The sequence below is a fragment of the Cottoperca gobio genome, chromosome 3, assembly GCF_900634415.1.
Source record: "Cottoperca gobio chromosome 3, fCotGob3.1, whole genome shotgun sequence".
Taxonomy (NCBI): domain Eukaryota; kingdom Metazoa; phylum Chordata; class Actinopteri; order Perciformes; family Bovichtidae; genus Cottoperca; species Cottoperca gobio.
The window spans coordinates 17,261,095-17,276,426 of record NC_041357.1 but is presented as its reverse complement, the minus strand read 5'-3'; the positions used below and the strand labels follow the sequence as shown (position 1 = coordinate 17,276,426).

Here is a 15,332-nt window from a genome sequence, read left to right as displayed (position 1 = left end):
AAGATGACTATTCAGCACCCAGAAGGTGAAAAGAGAATGCACAACTGCTGCTGAGGCTCGGTTTATCTGAAACGTTATCACAGGGGAAAACTAACTTATATTGAATTTGTAGTTGTGAGTTTGATGATGACCAATTTCTTTCCCCATCATCTGGTATGTTGGAAAGAATACTGTTAAAGGGTTTGATTTATATCTATCTTGTAATTCATTTTAGTTTATGTCTATAATATATATATACTGTATATATATATATATATATAGCCCATACTTTATATAATAGTGACAGTGAGGCACAAAACAGACTTATCAGCTATGTCTGCAGCTCTATCAGTTATAAGTCCCTGATATATTGAATACATTAAGAGATAACAAAGATAATATACATCGGTTTATTCAATTTCACACATACAATACGTTCACAGTATCAATAAATATCCAAAAACTTGGATGCAGTTAGTTCTGCTACATAAATCATTCAACAGGAGGACACACTGAATCACATAGAAGTTGGCTTGCATGATGAAAAGTCAAGACATGAACCTTCAGCATCTGTTACAGTGACATGAAGGTGAAATGAAACAAGTGATCAATTAATAATCTGTTCCCATATGTCCCATATATTACATAAAAGCACCTTCCCACTCTGTTAAAAGTGAAAGCTCATGTTGGTGTGCGGTCGATGATCGGACCTCATACACTGCGATGACTAGTCATGTAAATAGCAGTTAGGAGTCTTTGAATGCTGACCACATACATATTTCAAAGTTACTTATAGCAAATAATTTATTCCAACAATAAATATTAGAAGGTTTGTTATCATGTTCATGCTAAAACAAGAAGGATTCAGTGTTTCCCCCCTATGATGAGCCTGTGAAGTATCGTTAAATATAATCATTTACATTACATTAAAATGCTCCTCTAAAACCCAAATGAACCTAGGTCAAGCAAAATAAATGATTATGTTGTACAGACATTTTGTATAGTATATCTGTACAAACATTCAGTAAGTCTAGCAGGGCTTCTATTCTTCCATTATATGTTTTTGATACCCTGAAGACTCTTTTTTACTCTCAAAACGACTCAAAGAGTTCATGCTAGGTCTAGATTTTCTTTACATACACGTACATCATCAACAATATTAATGTTTTGGAAAAAGCAACACTATGACATGCAACAACCGCAGTTATGTAATTAGCCATTTACTCTGACTCACTATTCCAGAAAACTTTCTCAGGCGTAGGAAATTCTTTACACATACACAACCACACCAGAATTAATGTTTTATTCAGAAAGTTAAAATAAGTGCAAAAGAGTGTTTAAGAAGTTCGGATGCCGTGGATCGCAGCTGAGCCCTTTGGAGACCACAGCTTCTGCCGCTAAATGCAGCCTCCTCACAGTGTGTCCCTGCCAGAGTACCATCTACACTTGGCTTGTTGCTCTGTTAAATAGAGAAGACAGAGCAGTAAGACTCTCAGTACTTTACTGCTCTTTAACTAAGGGAAGGATGCACTGATACACTTAAGAGAGAGAAGGCACTTGGGAGGAGTAGAAAACTAAAAGGGTCAATAGTTTATATTTGTCAAAACACATATTGTTTTACTGTTTTATATGCATCATTACATAAGGGCTCTCTGAAACCAACCGGAAACAAAATGGGATGATACCTCCTTCTGCTTTATGAATTATGAAAAGGTAGTTTGGACTAAACAATTTATGTGATGAATGAAATTTAGAGGCTTTTTCAAATCTTTCAATCCAACATCTCAGATTTATCCTAAAAGGATTTTCCTTCTACTCAGGTGCTTTTGTTTTCAGGTAACGAATTAAAATATTTTGACTAATTACCTGATTAATTATTCCACTTGGGGTTGCAGTGTTATTTCATTATGATAAGAATTCTGAACAAGTCCTTAATAAACCTGCAATAACTGACATGTTGTTCACTTGGGGGCAGCAGAAACAAGCTGTAAACACAACTTTGACAGTGTATCACCTTTAAGCTGTCATGGCTAACGTGTTAGCAAACGGTTGCTTATTTACACATACAGCAGATGTTCACCGACTCTGTTGTTTGGTGCTGAGCAGGTAAAGTGTAAGGTGGCTTTTTAGAGCTTGAATTGAAACCAGCTTTCTGCTACATGCCAAAACAACGCTTTGAGAGTGAACAAAAGCAAAGGCCGTAAAACCCTCTTTAGAGCCGAGGGGAAGTGTAAAGTTGGATGATAATTCTCTGTTGGTTTGTATCCTACGGTACTAATTTGACCCAACGTTAATATAAACATATTATATACTAGCTTTTAGGTTGATGAAAATCATAGTTCAACCAACCGAGATAAAAAGCTACTATACAGGTTACATTTCAGTACTAAACATTGCAGGTATTAGATGAACACAGACAATATTGAAGACAAAGAAAAGAGCTGCAGACTGTTTAAATAATGCACAAACCATTGTAAAAGCAACGACATGGCATTTTTGAGCACAGCACTTACTACACAATGTTTTAGTAACGGCTAGGAGCCTGTACTTCCCCACCTGTTCTGGTAACAGATGGGCTGCATGATGTTTTTCTTACCTAACATCACCTGCTCAATTTCCTCAGTCTCCTCCACAGCTACAGGTTTCAGCAGCAGGGCAAAAAACACAGCAATGCCTATCACCTGTGAACAAAAACAAGCCACTTAAATGTAGTCATATTAGTGTGACATGCTGGAAAGAATACCATTTCCCCATCTTTCCCCACCTTGAGAGGCTGCAGTATAAAGATGCTCTGGAAGAGGGAGAGGCCCAGAGACATGACCCACTTGATGGACTTTTCTCTGCCGTAATCCAAGCCGTACAACAGGGTGAAGAAAGCTGATACTCCACTTATGGACAGCAACAGGAACCAGCCCAGGAACACACACCACCAGGGCAGCCAGCAGCTCCCTGACTTCCTCTTCCTCTTCTTCACAGGAGGCGGGCTGGACCGAGGAGAAGGAAGCATATTATTACTTTTAAATCATATTATACAGATATTTTTGTTGTTTCTGTGTCTGTGTGTCGGCCAGAGTGCTGACCAGTAGGCCAAGTGGCTGCTGAAGACCATCTCAGCCTTGCGAACCAGCAGGTTGGTGATGTTGAGGGTCTGCTGGTATTCCTGTGGACTCGGGAAGTTCTTTTCATCCAGTTTCTCCAGGCACATCAGGAGGTGGCAGAGACCAGCCAGGAGGAACTTGCTGCAGTACACCCAGTGGGGGCCACTCTCACTCTCCCCTTTGACAGGATTACATACAGCATGTATATTTATATATATTTGAGACATGTTTTTAAAGATATACATCTTCAGTAGGATTTATTGGGGCTGAGAGCAGGCACAGGCTGGGGAAGATGGAAAGTGTTCAGAAACTCACTCTGTTGGTTGAGTCTTTTCATGGGATGTATCTGTGCCCTAATCTAATAGGACACTGTCATGCTTAACCTTTTCCCTAAGTGCATGCCTGATTAGCTTAAGGACCACTTTGGTGTGACTTACCCCTTTTGGATATTTTGTTTCTGTAAAATGTTGTATTTGCCCTTTTATTTAAATGCATATTTATTTGAGTGTGTTTTAATATTTGTATATTGATTGTACAGAAGGTACAACACATACAACTATTTTGTGTTTAGTTGAATCAGGCTAACAGGAGATAGTTAAGTTTATAAAAAGAAAAATGACCTTGCATAAGATGGATGAATTCATGCACTCTGTCCAGTGCATGGCAGAGGTCAGCGGTGGACTCCAGCCTGTGCATCTCTGACATCTTGTTCCTTGGACTTTTGCTCACCAAATCAATCACCTCCTCTGTGTCCTAGGGATATCCGTGGGATGCACAACAAACACCAGATACTATATGTACACTGTTTGATCAACCACATGGAAAAGTAAAAGGTCAGCAGCAGAAATTGAAAATTTGTTTCTGGGCTTACAAGGTCAGTGATGAGGCAATACACAAAACAAGTCCCACAATAAAAGTGCTGTACACACTCACCCACAGAGATTAGATCGTGCAAAACACACCTTCAGAATAGTAGATAAATTCACTGCAGGGGGTCTCAAGTTGTCGTCAGAGTCTCCTTTTTTAGATTTTGTGATAAGTCGAGGTCTGATGCTTCGGAAGATGGTGATGATGAGGATGTTGATTGGAAACATGAGAAGACCACTCTGTACCCCCACCATAAGCTCCTGCCACGTGATTTGCAATGAACCTAGAGAGACAAAAAAACAAGGACACAGTCAGTGATGAAAACCAACTGAAGCCAGTCAGGATCATCCAGTCAGCACATTAGTTTAATGGCTCTCTTCAACCACATTAAAGTTCTGATAAAGTCTCTACGCTACCTGCCCGACAACAAACAGCACACGTACAAAAGTCAGCAACTAGCAGTTTAATATTGTGAATCATTTTGCTCAGGAGTTTATCAGGTGATGAGAAACACGTCCAAATGAAGGCTAAAACTCATCCTTTCTAGATATTAATCTCATTATTTAACAAATTAAAGAAATGTATCTACCTCTGAGATTTTCTCTTTTAACAGTGTGATGAGATTTTATTTGTCCATAGGAAAAAAGTAGTACTAGCATTTGATTTAGATTTTTTGTAATTGTATTTAACCTTCATTTAACATCCCATTAAAATTAATGATCTCTTTTTCAAGGGAGATCTGGCCAAGACAGGCAGCAGCATGACACTCGCTCCAGCTCTTTGAGAACTAAATAAAAGCTCTCTGTTACGTGCTGTAATGTGTGTTACGTGCTGTAGAGTGTGTGTGTGTGTGTGTGTTACGTGCTGTGGAGTGTGTGTGTGTGTGTTACGTGCTGTATAGTGTGTGTGTGTGTGTGTTACGTGCTGTAGTGTGTAGGTGTGTCTCTCTCTCTCCCTCTGCTTAACACTCTCCAGGTGCAGCTCCCTCAGGTGCCGGCAATCTCAAATCAGTGCCTGCTCAAAAGGCCGGGGAAAGGGGCAATAGGGGGTCTCTCTTCTCCTGCCTGGTTGCTGAGATTGGTGTTGGTCCTCTACCTTGTTGGAATTATTAAGGAGCCGTGCAACAGAATAGTGAACTTGTGGAGTTGCTTTGGTTTGCCATATCTGGTGTGTCGCTTTCTGTTAAGAAAGTTGTTTTCAGTTTTGCCTTTGTGTATTGGTTGGGGAGCTTTTTCTTTGTATATGCATTAAATGCCCTTGTTTTTGCTTTACAAATCGGTTGCCTCGTTTTCCTTTCTTCACCTGGGTTATTTTATTTCTAGTTGTTACTTCCCTTCCCTCCTAAACCAATAGGGAACGTAACACTCGCATACAGCTATGTTACATTTCAGGACTTCATTAGGTTTTATGATTAATATAGCAACTGGCGCTCAGTAACGTTAGTTCTTCATTGTTGTCACTTGGATTGGTTTAAACAAAGTGGGATTAATGTTAGTTTATTCATGAAATTAATTAATTTATTAGTATTCTCAAGGCAGAAGGCTCAAGTCCAAGTGAATTCACTAGTCATGGGTGTTAAAATCAATTAACATCTTTGTTTTTATTTTGTGGAGTCTAAAGTCACCAAATTTGTGACTCGAGTCTGACTCGACTCCAAGTCATGTGACTAGAGTCCACTCCTTTACAAATGAACTGTTAAAATAATTAAAGACTCCACAATTCACCGAACTGGAAGAGTACAGTTGATTCCTCATCTATAGGAATGTTCCAGAAGGCGATATTGATGGCCATGGTGCAGAGGAGCAGGCTCATGCAGCAAGAGACCCTCTGGGCACGTGTGAACGGACTACGTGAGGGAGGATCCACGATGGACACCCAGATGTGTTCATCCCTGAAGCCAGTCGATGTTCTGCTCTGGAAAATATTCCTGGCAAAGAAAAACAGAAACCAATAATGACACTTCCTCAAGAGCGGAGTTGGTTTATTTCATCAGCGTAAAGTGATCTGACCTGAAGCAGGTAATCTCGTTGTTCTTTGCAGCATTGAAGGTTTTCTTGGTCATGTTGTCTCCATGGTCAGAACTCAGCCAGCAGTCACAAAAGAAGTGAAACACCTGTCGTGTTTGGAGGTCTTGTATAGTCACCTTGTTTATATACCTTAATATAAGCAAAACAAACATTATACATGAACCACATTGGTCACTTTATGTGGGACTTATAGATACAATAGATACTTTGCAAACAGGGAGCAGCAAAAAGAAGAGAATTCTATACCAATATGTATGCTGTATATTTTACTTAGAAGTTTCCATTTACCACTTTCCGTTCACAGAGATTTCTTGCCTGTGGGCAAAGCCAATATTAAAGATAGCATCAAACGCTCATGCTGCATCTGTCCTAGTATCTTATTGGAAGTAACAATACTGTATATTAACAAAAGCCTGTTGTGTGATTCTTTATGAGCATTATTATTTCTATAAAATGCTATTGCTCAGATTTATTCTCGACCAAAGTGTGAGTCCAAATCTACTCCACTGGCATGTGAACAGTCTGCTAAGAGGGTTGTTTAATGAGAAGTGATAACAAGGTAGTGCTAAGTGATGAGACATACCTGACATTTCAAGTGTCACTGTGCATGATGCCCCGCAGAGAGGCAATAAACTCTACCTGTGCAGCTCTAAAAACTCTGTTTTACAATAACACACACCAGTGTCCAGAGTAGAGCTGTATCAATCCAAGCATAAAAAACACACAGCTGTGTAAATATCATGTCAAGATACACCCTAAAAATGACATAAAGCTGCAAGTAAACTTCTTTTATATTGGTTTCAAAATAAAATCATGCCATTTTGCGATAGCTGCCATAGACAACTTTGGGAAATTGTTGTTTCTGTATATTTGAAAGACATAAAAAAGTTTTAGTTTTTTAATAGGAAGCACTGTGCCCTGATCTGGAGTAGTACTAAATGTTTTAATTGCTTCTCTCGTACCATGATGGGCGACCTCCAGAGTTGTCATGCTGCAGCCTGAGGTTTTGTACTTCGCCCAGAGGGAAGGGTGTGGCCAACAGGAACATATCAACAGCTCCTCTCTCAAGCACAGACTTGTCAGGATCTGTGAGAATGTGTGCGCCACTCTCGCCCTCTAAGCCAGTCAGCTTCACTGTCACCTACGGGACAGCACAATGAATGCATGTAACAGCACAGGGTTCACACATCAGTGACCTGAACCAAGAGTGTGTAAAGGACCACACTAAAGTGTCATAGTTTAGTCCGTTTACTACAAATTGTGTAAAATTGACATAATTGCCAACCATTTTCAAAAGCAAACCATATGTTTAGACTGTTCAGTGCATCTTTCATACTTACCAAGCTGGTTTTCATTCATTCAGTACCTTTTAAAAAGACTTGAAAATAGTTTTTGATAGGTAAACCATCACGGTAAACATTTAGTTGTTTTTTTCTTGCTGTTAAAGTTACATCATTCAGGTATTGCTGGGAAGTTTGAAAATCAAAGATTTGTGAATTTTATTCAGTAAAGCATAGGCTCACAATTTCACAATAGTCAGGTGTCCATTGAAACCAGGTTTGCCAGTTTTGCTTGCTGTAATCATTTCCCCTGTCTACACTGTTGTTCATATTAACACCTTCCTATTATTTTGAGACTGACTTTAAAAAATGTGAACCTTTGAGAGAAATACCAAATTCACATTATCCATTTCACAACGGCTTTCTTTGCTTGTTGCCTTCTGGATTATAATGGGATTTTATGAGAAGATAACATGTGAATGCAATGCTTTTAATTTACTCCCTTTAAACTCAAATGTTGGGCTTTCAATGAGCAAATATCTTAAAACAATCCATGCTTTCAACATCATAAATGTTAAGCATTAATTATATTAATATTGTAACTGAATCCACTGGCTGTCTGAATGGTAGGAGAACATGCAGTAATCTCAGGTATACACAATTTGTTGTAAACAGGTGCTGCAAAATCCAAGATGCATGGTACCCTCAGTAAAATTATTATTCTATAAGAGATATTTCAACTCTGTCAGAAATATTAAAAACAAACCATTTTTCTGTCAATGAAAGAAGACTTACATTGGCAGTAGTCCCAGCATTTTTGCGATTGCCAGTTTGGACACCGATCAGATAATTATACTGAGCGCCTGGATGGTTGTCTTTCAGCAGAGTCATCTTCCTCTGATAGTTCAACAGAAAACATTGTGGTGCATGAATGCGAATGTCATTTCAATCTGGGTTGAAACCAGTGGTGGAAAGTAATATAGTATTTTGAGATACTTGCACTACTTCTTTTTCTATTTTATGCTTCTTTTTACTTCTACTCCACTACATTTGGAAACTAATATTTTACTTTTAACTCCACTACATTTATTTGACGACATTTAGTTACTAGTTACTTGCAGATTCAGATAATTAATACAAAACATCAACTAATAAAGTATTATGTATTATTATAGATACCCGGCAGGATATAATAAATAGCCCCACCTTTACCAGCTGCAACATTAGTGGTGCTTACACATTTATGCATTAATATTATAATCCTGTGATATACTGTAATATATAATATTCTGGGCCATTCTGTATTATGAGTACTTTCACTGTTGGTACTTTAAGTTTATTTTGATGGTAATCTTTCACTTTTTCTTCATGCAGGACTTCATATTATCATATTATTTGTATTTTCACCTTGTGTTATTGCTACTTTTACTTATGGTAAATAAGTCTTCCACCACTTGTTAAACCTTACACTTTAATCAATAACATAATATTAAAAACACATACAAAAAGACATGTTTTATGAGAGCTGTTTGGAGAGACTGACCTTAGAGCGTGACCTGCGGTCAGCATAGCAGGCCCACAGCAGAGTGACCAGGTAGAGCCCGAAGAAGACGCACAGCAGTGCCAGCACCACAAAGTTCTTAGACACGGTGGCAAACAACTCTGCTGTGCGAGATAGGTCCACGTTGTTTGGCATCACAAAGAATGAGCTCCCAAAGAGAGTGAGGTGGTTACACAGACAATGGGTTCGTTTTGGAGTGCTTTTGTATCCCACCTGAGACGAAGACAGCACATCACTGTCTGATATGGTGCAACAAGATCATTGCTGCACATGCAAAGCCAAAGCAATACAACAATACAGCCATGTCCATCAGACTTTATCCAGGTGGAAACTCACCTGGCAGCCATCAGTGCTCCATGCCTGCTTCCCTATGTGCCAGTACAAGCACTTGTTCGTAAAATAAGTGATCCTCAGTGTCAGGCCTGGCTCCCAAATGGAATTCAAGAGTCTGGCTTCAACATACCAGACTCCAGGAGTCTGCTGCAACATCTCGGGGGTGATCACCCAGCGATAGCCTCCTGTTGCAAAAGTCAGCCAACATGACTTTATAACAACAACCAATTGAAATAAAAACAATTAAACACTGTTTATCGGATATATTAATACATGAGTCGGGAGCACATACATGCACATACAAACCCTGGTAAAATGGTGTCTGCTGTTATGTTGTGTTGTTATGATACTTACCTGGATCACAGTTTTCGCAATGCTACACAGTGTAAGAGACTTCTAAACTTTATGACTAAAAAGGACTTGAAATCAGAGTATAGGGCATGCAGCAGTGAAAGTTACCTGTTAGGTTCAAGGTGGTTGTGTTTCTGAAATATGTATCGGTAGGATGTAATCCTGCAGACAACTTAAGAACCAAGGATACATTCGCACTGGGCTCCACGTCTAAGAAGATGGTCACATCAGTGTCTGAGACGTTGATCGTGGTCAGCACCTTTGTGTTTTTCTCCAACACAAAAGTATTGTTCATCAGTATTGAAGCATTTGGTTGAGGCATAAAGATCTTAAGAAACCAGAGAAAGCAAATTCGTTTTTTTACATAGTTTTCCTCTAAACAATCAAACTGGCAGATTCAACAATATCCAAAGTGAAAATACATTGTGTGAGCTCTGTAGGAAAGTGAGTTTCATTTTCTTGTTGACTGTATACACTACAATGACTTAAGAGAGATCATTTGTCATGAAAGGTTTCTAAATAAAAGAAACATTCAGGTGTACATCATCAAAATGTGTTATGGTTATTTGAAACTGAAATGAAAGAGGGATTGATTTTGGATATATCTAGTAGCTAATTAGTAATATACATCATTTTGTAGACATGAAGGTTTGAGATTGTGATTTTGTACTCCTAGGTTTTGGACTTTGTGTAGTATCATTTGAAAACTTGTTCTGAAAGCCCATGTGGCATATTTATATACATTTAATTACATTTATTTCCTAATAGTAGTATCTTTACCACCATGTCTCCCCAATTTGAGCAGTCGCTGTGACCAACCTTTCTAATAAAAACGGGTTGTTTCCTGGTTTATGTCATGTGACATGTCAATCTCACTTCTGACATTTTCAAAATTGACTGGCTCTATGGAGGCACCTTAATGTTAAATTGCCTGTATGTGATGCATAACGTGCACACATCCCCTTTGCTTTCCCTTTACCTCTATCATTTCTCTCAGGTTTGACAGCTTTATGTCTGAGAATCCATCAGTAAGTATAAGGCTGCAAACAGTTCCTGAGATGTTGTCATCAGACGGATGGGGATTCTTTGTGAATGTAGCAAACTAAGAAGAAGAAAAGCTCTGTTGAAAAGACTGTAGATCACAAGGAAAATGCAGACACACATACACGTGGTGATAACACACACAGACCTGAGCGATGATGTTGCTGTGATTTCCAAGTTGATTCCTAAACGCTTCATATGAGGGGAGTTTGATGATCTCACCATCTAGCTCTGAACCCAGCACTGCATGGCCGATGGTGGCAGGTGTGTAACTGAGAGGAGGGAAATAAAATGTGGAATATACTGTATAGTCGTTCTTAAAATGTACTTGCTGCCATATTTATATGGTTAAAAATGAAAGAAAAGTTGCAAAGGGGTTTGAAATAGAGAAAGAAAGAAAATACCTACCTGTTTTGATAGATGGTGCCTGTTGCATGCTTGATGATAAGTTGCTGCTGTGGGTTTACTGAACCCATCCGCATTGAGACTATCTGAAAGATCTCAAAGATATCCTCAAACAGAGACTGGAGAGGGGAAAGAATACAACATCACCTGACTGTCACAGCCATAATGACGACCAAATGTGTACGATTTCTTAATGCAGCACTTACGGTAGGGTTTGGGTTAGTCTTTAGGTCACATTTGTTCATTGAGAGAATGAGGATGCCGGTGCTGCACTGGATGATGTGAGTCACAGTGTCTTTGTTTTGCAAAGCAAATTCTGAGGTCAGATTTTTAGTGAGTTCCAACAAATTCCGAATGAAGTTGTCCTGTGAAAGGGAGAAGAGGCATTCATTTATTGTGCCATGATGTACTCTCAGCATAATAAGGTGAAGAGTGAAAAAAACAATAACGTAATTTTTCCACAGCCTTTCCAAAGTGAAGGTACCCACCCTGCTGGAGTCTGTCGGCTCCCCTATTGTCATTTCCATTCGCAGTAGTTCTTTATCTGCTTCCTGTCTCAATAAAACAACACTTGTGAACTTTGAGGTACAATTAACTAATATTATTATTCAATGGTTTTCATGATTCATGGGTCAAACAGTCTGTATGTGAAATTAATGAGGCATCTCTCACCTGGAGACGTTGCTCAATGTTTGTAACATACTTGGTATTTATATTTCTTGTAAATCCTGAAATCCAAGTGTGTTTGAGAAAGAAAGAGAGGCAGATACACAAAGTCAGTTTTATTCATTGTTGTTTGAAATGACGAGACACATCATATTTCAATAAACTCACGAGATCTGGTTGCACGACTTGAAACCGTTGTGCTCTGCAAAGAAAACATGAACAAAACAAACTTATGAAAATTGAGTGTTGATGTTTATACGGCTTCTTACTGTTTGTGAAATGTATCTCTTACCATTGTTTTGGATGAAGACCCCATGTCTTTAAAAGAAGAATGACACTTTTAACAAACAGCATTTTGCATGTAAAGTGAAATAAAAAAAAGAAAACTGTGCTAAAACTTCAGTCATTTGTTATGAATGAACGAGAAGAAAGGAAGAGAGGAAGGAAAGAAACATTTGAGAAGCTGTTGTTACATACTTTGTGTGCAGAGGAATCCTCGTCGCTGGTTGCAGTCAGATGTTAGGACGAGCTGAAGAGGATCCAGCTTCATGTACGTGCAGTTGTTCTTTGAAATGTCAACATTTTCTGTTTTGGAAAAAAAGAGTTTGTGAACATAAACTCACAGAGAGACACACTATTAGGAAAGCTTCATTTTTGGGACATTTCTTTGAGCTACGATTGTGTTACCCTAAACAGAATGAAGAACAACCATTAGGGTTGCAACTTTCGATTTACCTGTCAATTATTATTTAGACTAAGCAATAAGTCTATAGCATGTCAAAAGATAGTACAACATGCACACCGTGTTACCAGAGCCCAGTGTAAAGTCTTCACATGGCTTGTTTTCTCTAACCAACAATCACAAACATATTTATTATTAAATCATCGCATTTTAAAAGCTGAAAGCAGAGAATGTTTGGCATTCCTGCCTGATAAATAATTCAATACTCTATGTATCAACATTTTCGTCTATCAATTTTCTGTTGATGGACTGATTTTTATCACTAGAAATCATTTTATTTTAGTTAACACTTATGTCACAAGATAACTAAGGCAATCTATTAAGAGAGTGGGGTTTACATATAACTTGTGCGGATGGCTTTAAAAGTGTGAACTCACAAAGTGTCACGGAGGGGAAAGCAATATTTTACAGTCAAAAGTGCCACAACTCAAGTCTATGTACACATGTGTACTATGTGTACACACACACACACACACACACACACACACACACACACACACACACATATATATATATATATATATATATATATATATACACTTTGTTCTGTTTCATGATGAAGTAGAAGCCCTATGGTCTAGTATCCTTTGGGTAAACTAAACATATTCATTTAAAAATAACAACATATATAATTTCTTGTTTCTAAATCTCTTAAGCACTGAGTTTGTATTGTTTGAGAAAATATTTCAATTACAATTTTGATACTGTATTCTGGCAAATCTCTTGTACTGCTCTTTGTATTGAGACAACAAAACAAAACCCCTTACTGTCTATTATTATTATTTTTATTATTATGTATATTACCACGACACATATTTGCATTATGGTAATACAGTTGAGTCTTTTATCTATTTATTGTTTATCTATACATGTGTGTATATATGTATGTGTATATATATATATATATATATATATATATATATATATATATGTTGCATTTGAGAAGTTTTTCTTTTTTGCCTTTTGTTGGATGGAAAATATATTTAAAAATGTTTTTATTGCATATGAAAGTCGGGACCCTCCCTTGGAATTGTGAATACATTTTTCTAATGTGTGTACGTTTCTTTTTGAAATATTGAATAACCTTTAGCCACAAGGTCTCTGATAATTAATCAAATTATACAATCTGAAAAGAAATAGTTTTTTTTCTTTTTTAATTCTCCACCACTGGAGATCTCAAACAAACACTGCTGGGTTTCAAGAGTCACAAGCGAAAAACTCAATAAACTATGAAAAGAGAAATACACTAACAAAAGAAATGCAGCTTGTGTGTACTTTACTCACTTATGGTGGGCGCCTGGTGCTGCTCTTGGACCCCTTCCCCCAGCCACCAGGTGAAGTTGCTGATGTTTCCTTCGTTGGGGATGTTTTTCGGGAACATTTTGATCTGGCTGTTCATCACATTTAGGAGATCCCCTCCTCGCTTCTCACAGCTGTTCCTGGCTTGGGACCAGTTTTCAGATGCCACAACAAACTCAAAACAGACATTTCTGAAAACGAATTCACACCGCGCAGGGATGTCATTGCCTGTATAGGCCTCAGACTTTTCCAGTAAAGATTGAAATTCAAATGAAATCCACAAAAAGACAGAGGTTCGGAGTAAGGTGCCCATAGTTATTATAATGTACAGTGCCAAAGCACATACTGCTGCAGGAACTGTGGCTGAGCAAGATCACATGGAAATTAGAGAGCTTTCTCCAGAAAAACTCTGCATATGTTCTTAATATATTAGGAAAATCACCACAGACACTCAAACAAGATGCAAAGTGAAGTTGGCATCAGACAATCTGAAGCTCCCATACTGACCAAGGTCACATTTTTTTAACAGAGCCTTTTGCTAAACTTTGACCATCCATCTGTTGCCTTGTCTGTCTACCTAATGTTTAAATGCATATTCTGCTTCATTGTTTTTACTCAATAGCACTTTGAGTTTTGTTTATTAAAATGAAAAGTGTGCTTATAAATACAATTTATTATTATTATTATTATTATTATTATTATTATTATTATTATTATTATTATTTCAACTTTTGATTTGCTGTTATAAAAAAACATACTGCACATTGTTATCAGGTATTATAATGATAATCAATTCAAAACAAATCTTATTCTCAAATTAAATCCCCCTAAATACTCACTGTCTTCTACCGCTTCTTGAGAAGCAAATTTAAATGAATGGCCAACATCTCTGCATCTCCTCCACGTTTCACGCGCTCCGTGGTGGAAATATCGCGAGAGGATTTGGAGGAAGCTGTTACGGCGTGTGTTTGTGTAACATGTTAGGAAATGCATGCCCTTTAATGCAATGACAGAGTCGCCTCCATGGCGGGACGTATGAAGGTAATTCCAAAGCCAATATAACATCCTATTTTTTTCAATAGGAGATTTAGATAATTTGAAACGTCGCCACGAAACTTGATGTGACAGTTTCCTGTTCGCTAGCTCGGTTGCTCCGCCTAAAAGTAACGTTAAACAAGGAAACACTGCAGGTTAGCTGTGCTGTGTAATTTCATACAGACACACATGCAGTCTCTTCTATAAGCTTTACTCGCACTTTCTTTATTGTAAGAAAACTGCACAAAGACAGATGTTTTTCAAAGTATGCAAAGTGTTTAGCTCTTACTGAAACTAAGACCACCTCTAGATCTCATCACACATCAACAGAGGTACAGCAGAGTACATTTACTTAAGTGCAATGTTGTGCTACTTATAGCCTACTTGAGTATTTCCATGTTATGCTACTTTATAGGCTACTTCTCCGCTACATGTTGGTGGTGTTATACTCCTTACCTTTATTGTCTGGCTTTGTGTTAATGTCTGATTTGTTTTGGTTTTGGGGAAATGCACATGGTTAAGCCTACAATATATTCCCATATAAATAACATAACTGCCTACCTCAAAATCTTATCTTCTCATCTACATTAGTCTCTTTATTATTTACATAATCTATATATAACCTTGTTGATCACATGCTTGCTTGTA

General features: G+C 37.9%; 2 protein-coding genes across 3 annotated transcripts in view; one reads left to right on the top strand and one right to left on the bottom strand.

Moving 5' to 3' along the window:
* Positions 1–491: 491 nt before the first annotated feature.
* pkd1l3 (polycystic kidney disease 1-like 3) lies at positions 492–4,760 on the bottom strand. Its single transcript, XM_029427716.1, has 7 exons — positions 4,534–4,760; positions 4,040–4,227; positions 3,698–3,830; positions 3,060–3,255; positions 2,744–2,963; positions 2,576–2,660; positions 492–1,438 (listed from the first exon to the last, which is right to left on the bottom strand). The coding sequence occupies exons 1-7, from the start codon at positions 4,601–4,603 to the stop codon at positions 1,392–1,394; spliced, it is 939 nt and encodes a 312-aa protein (XP_029283576.1). The 5' UTR covers positions 4,604–4,760; the 3' UTR covers positions 492–1,391.
* A 9,798-nt stretch (positions 4,761–14,558) lies between these two features.
* dhodh (dihydroorotate dehydrogenase) overlaps positions 14,559–15,332 on the top strand; it is a 7,410-nt gene continuing 6,636 nt past the window's right edge. The window contains exon 1 of one of the 2 annotated variants that reach the window (XM_029454376.1): positions 14,559–14,690. In XM_029454376.1, coding sequence (XP_029310236.1) covers positions 14,673–14,690 — 18 coding nt within the window. In that variant the 5' untranslated portion in view covers positions 14,559–14,672. The remainder of the gene's footprint in view (positions 14,691–15,332) is intronic. The other variant, XM_029454385.1, reaches the window with a different exon arrangement.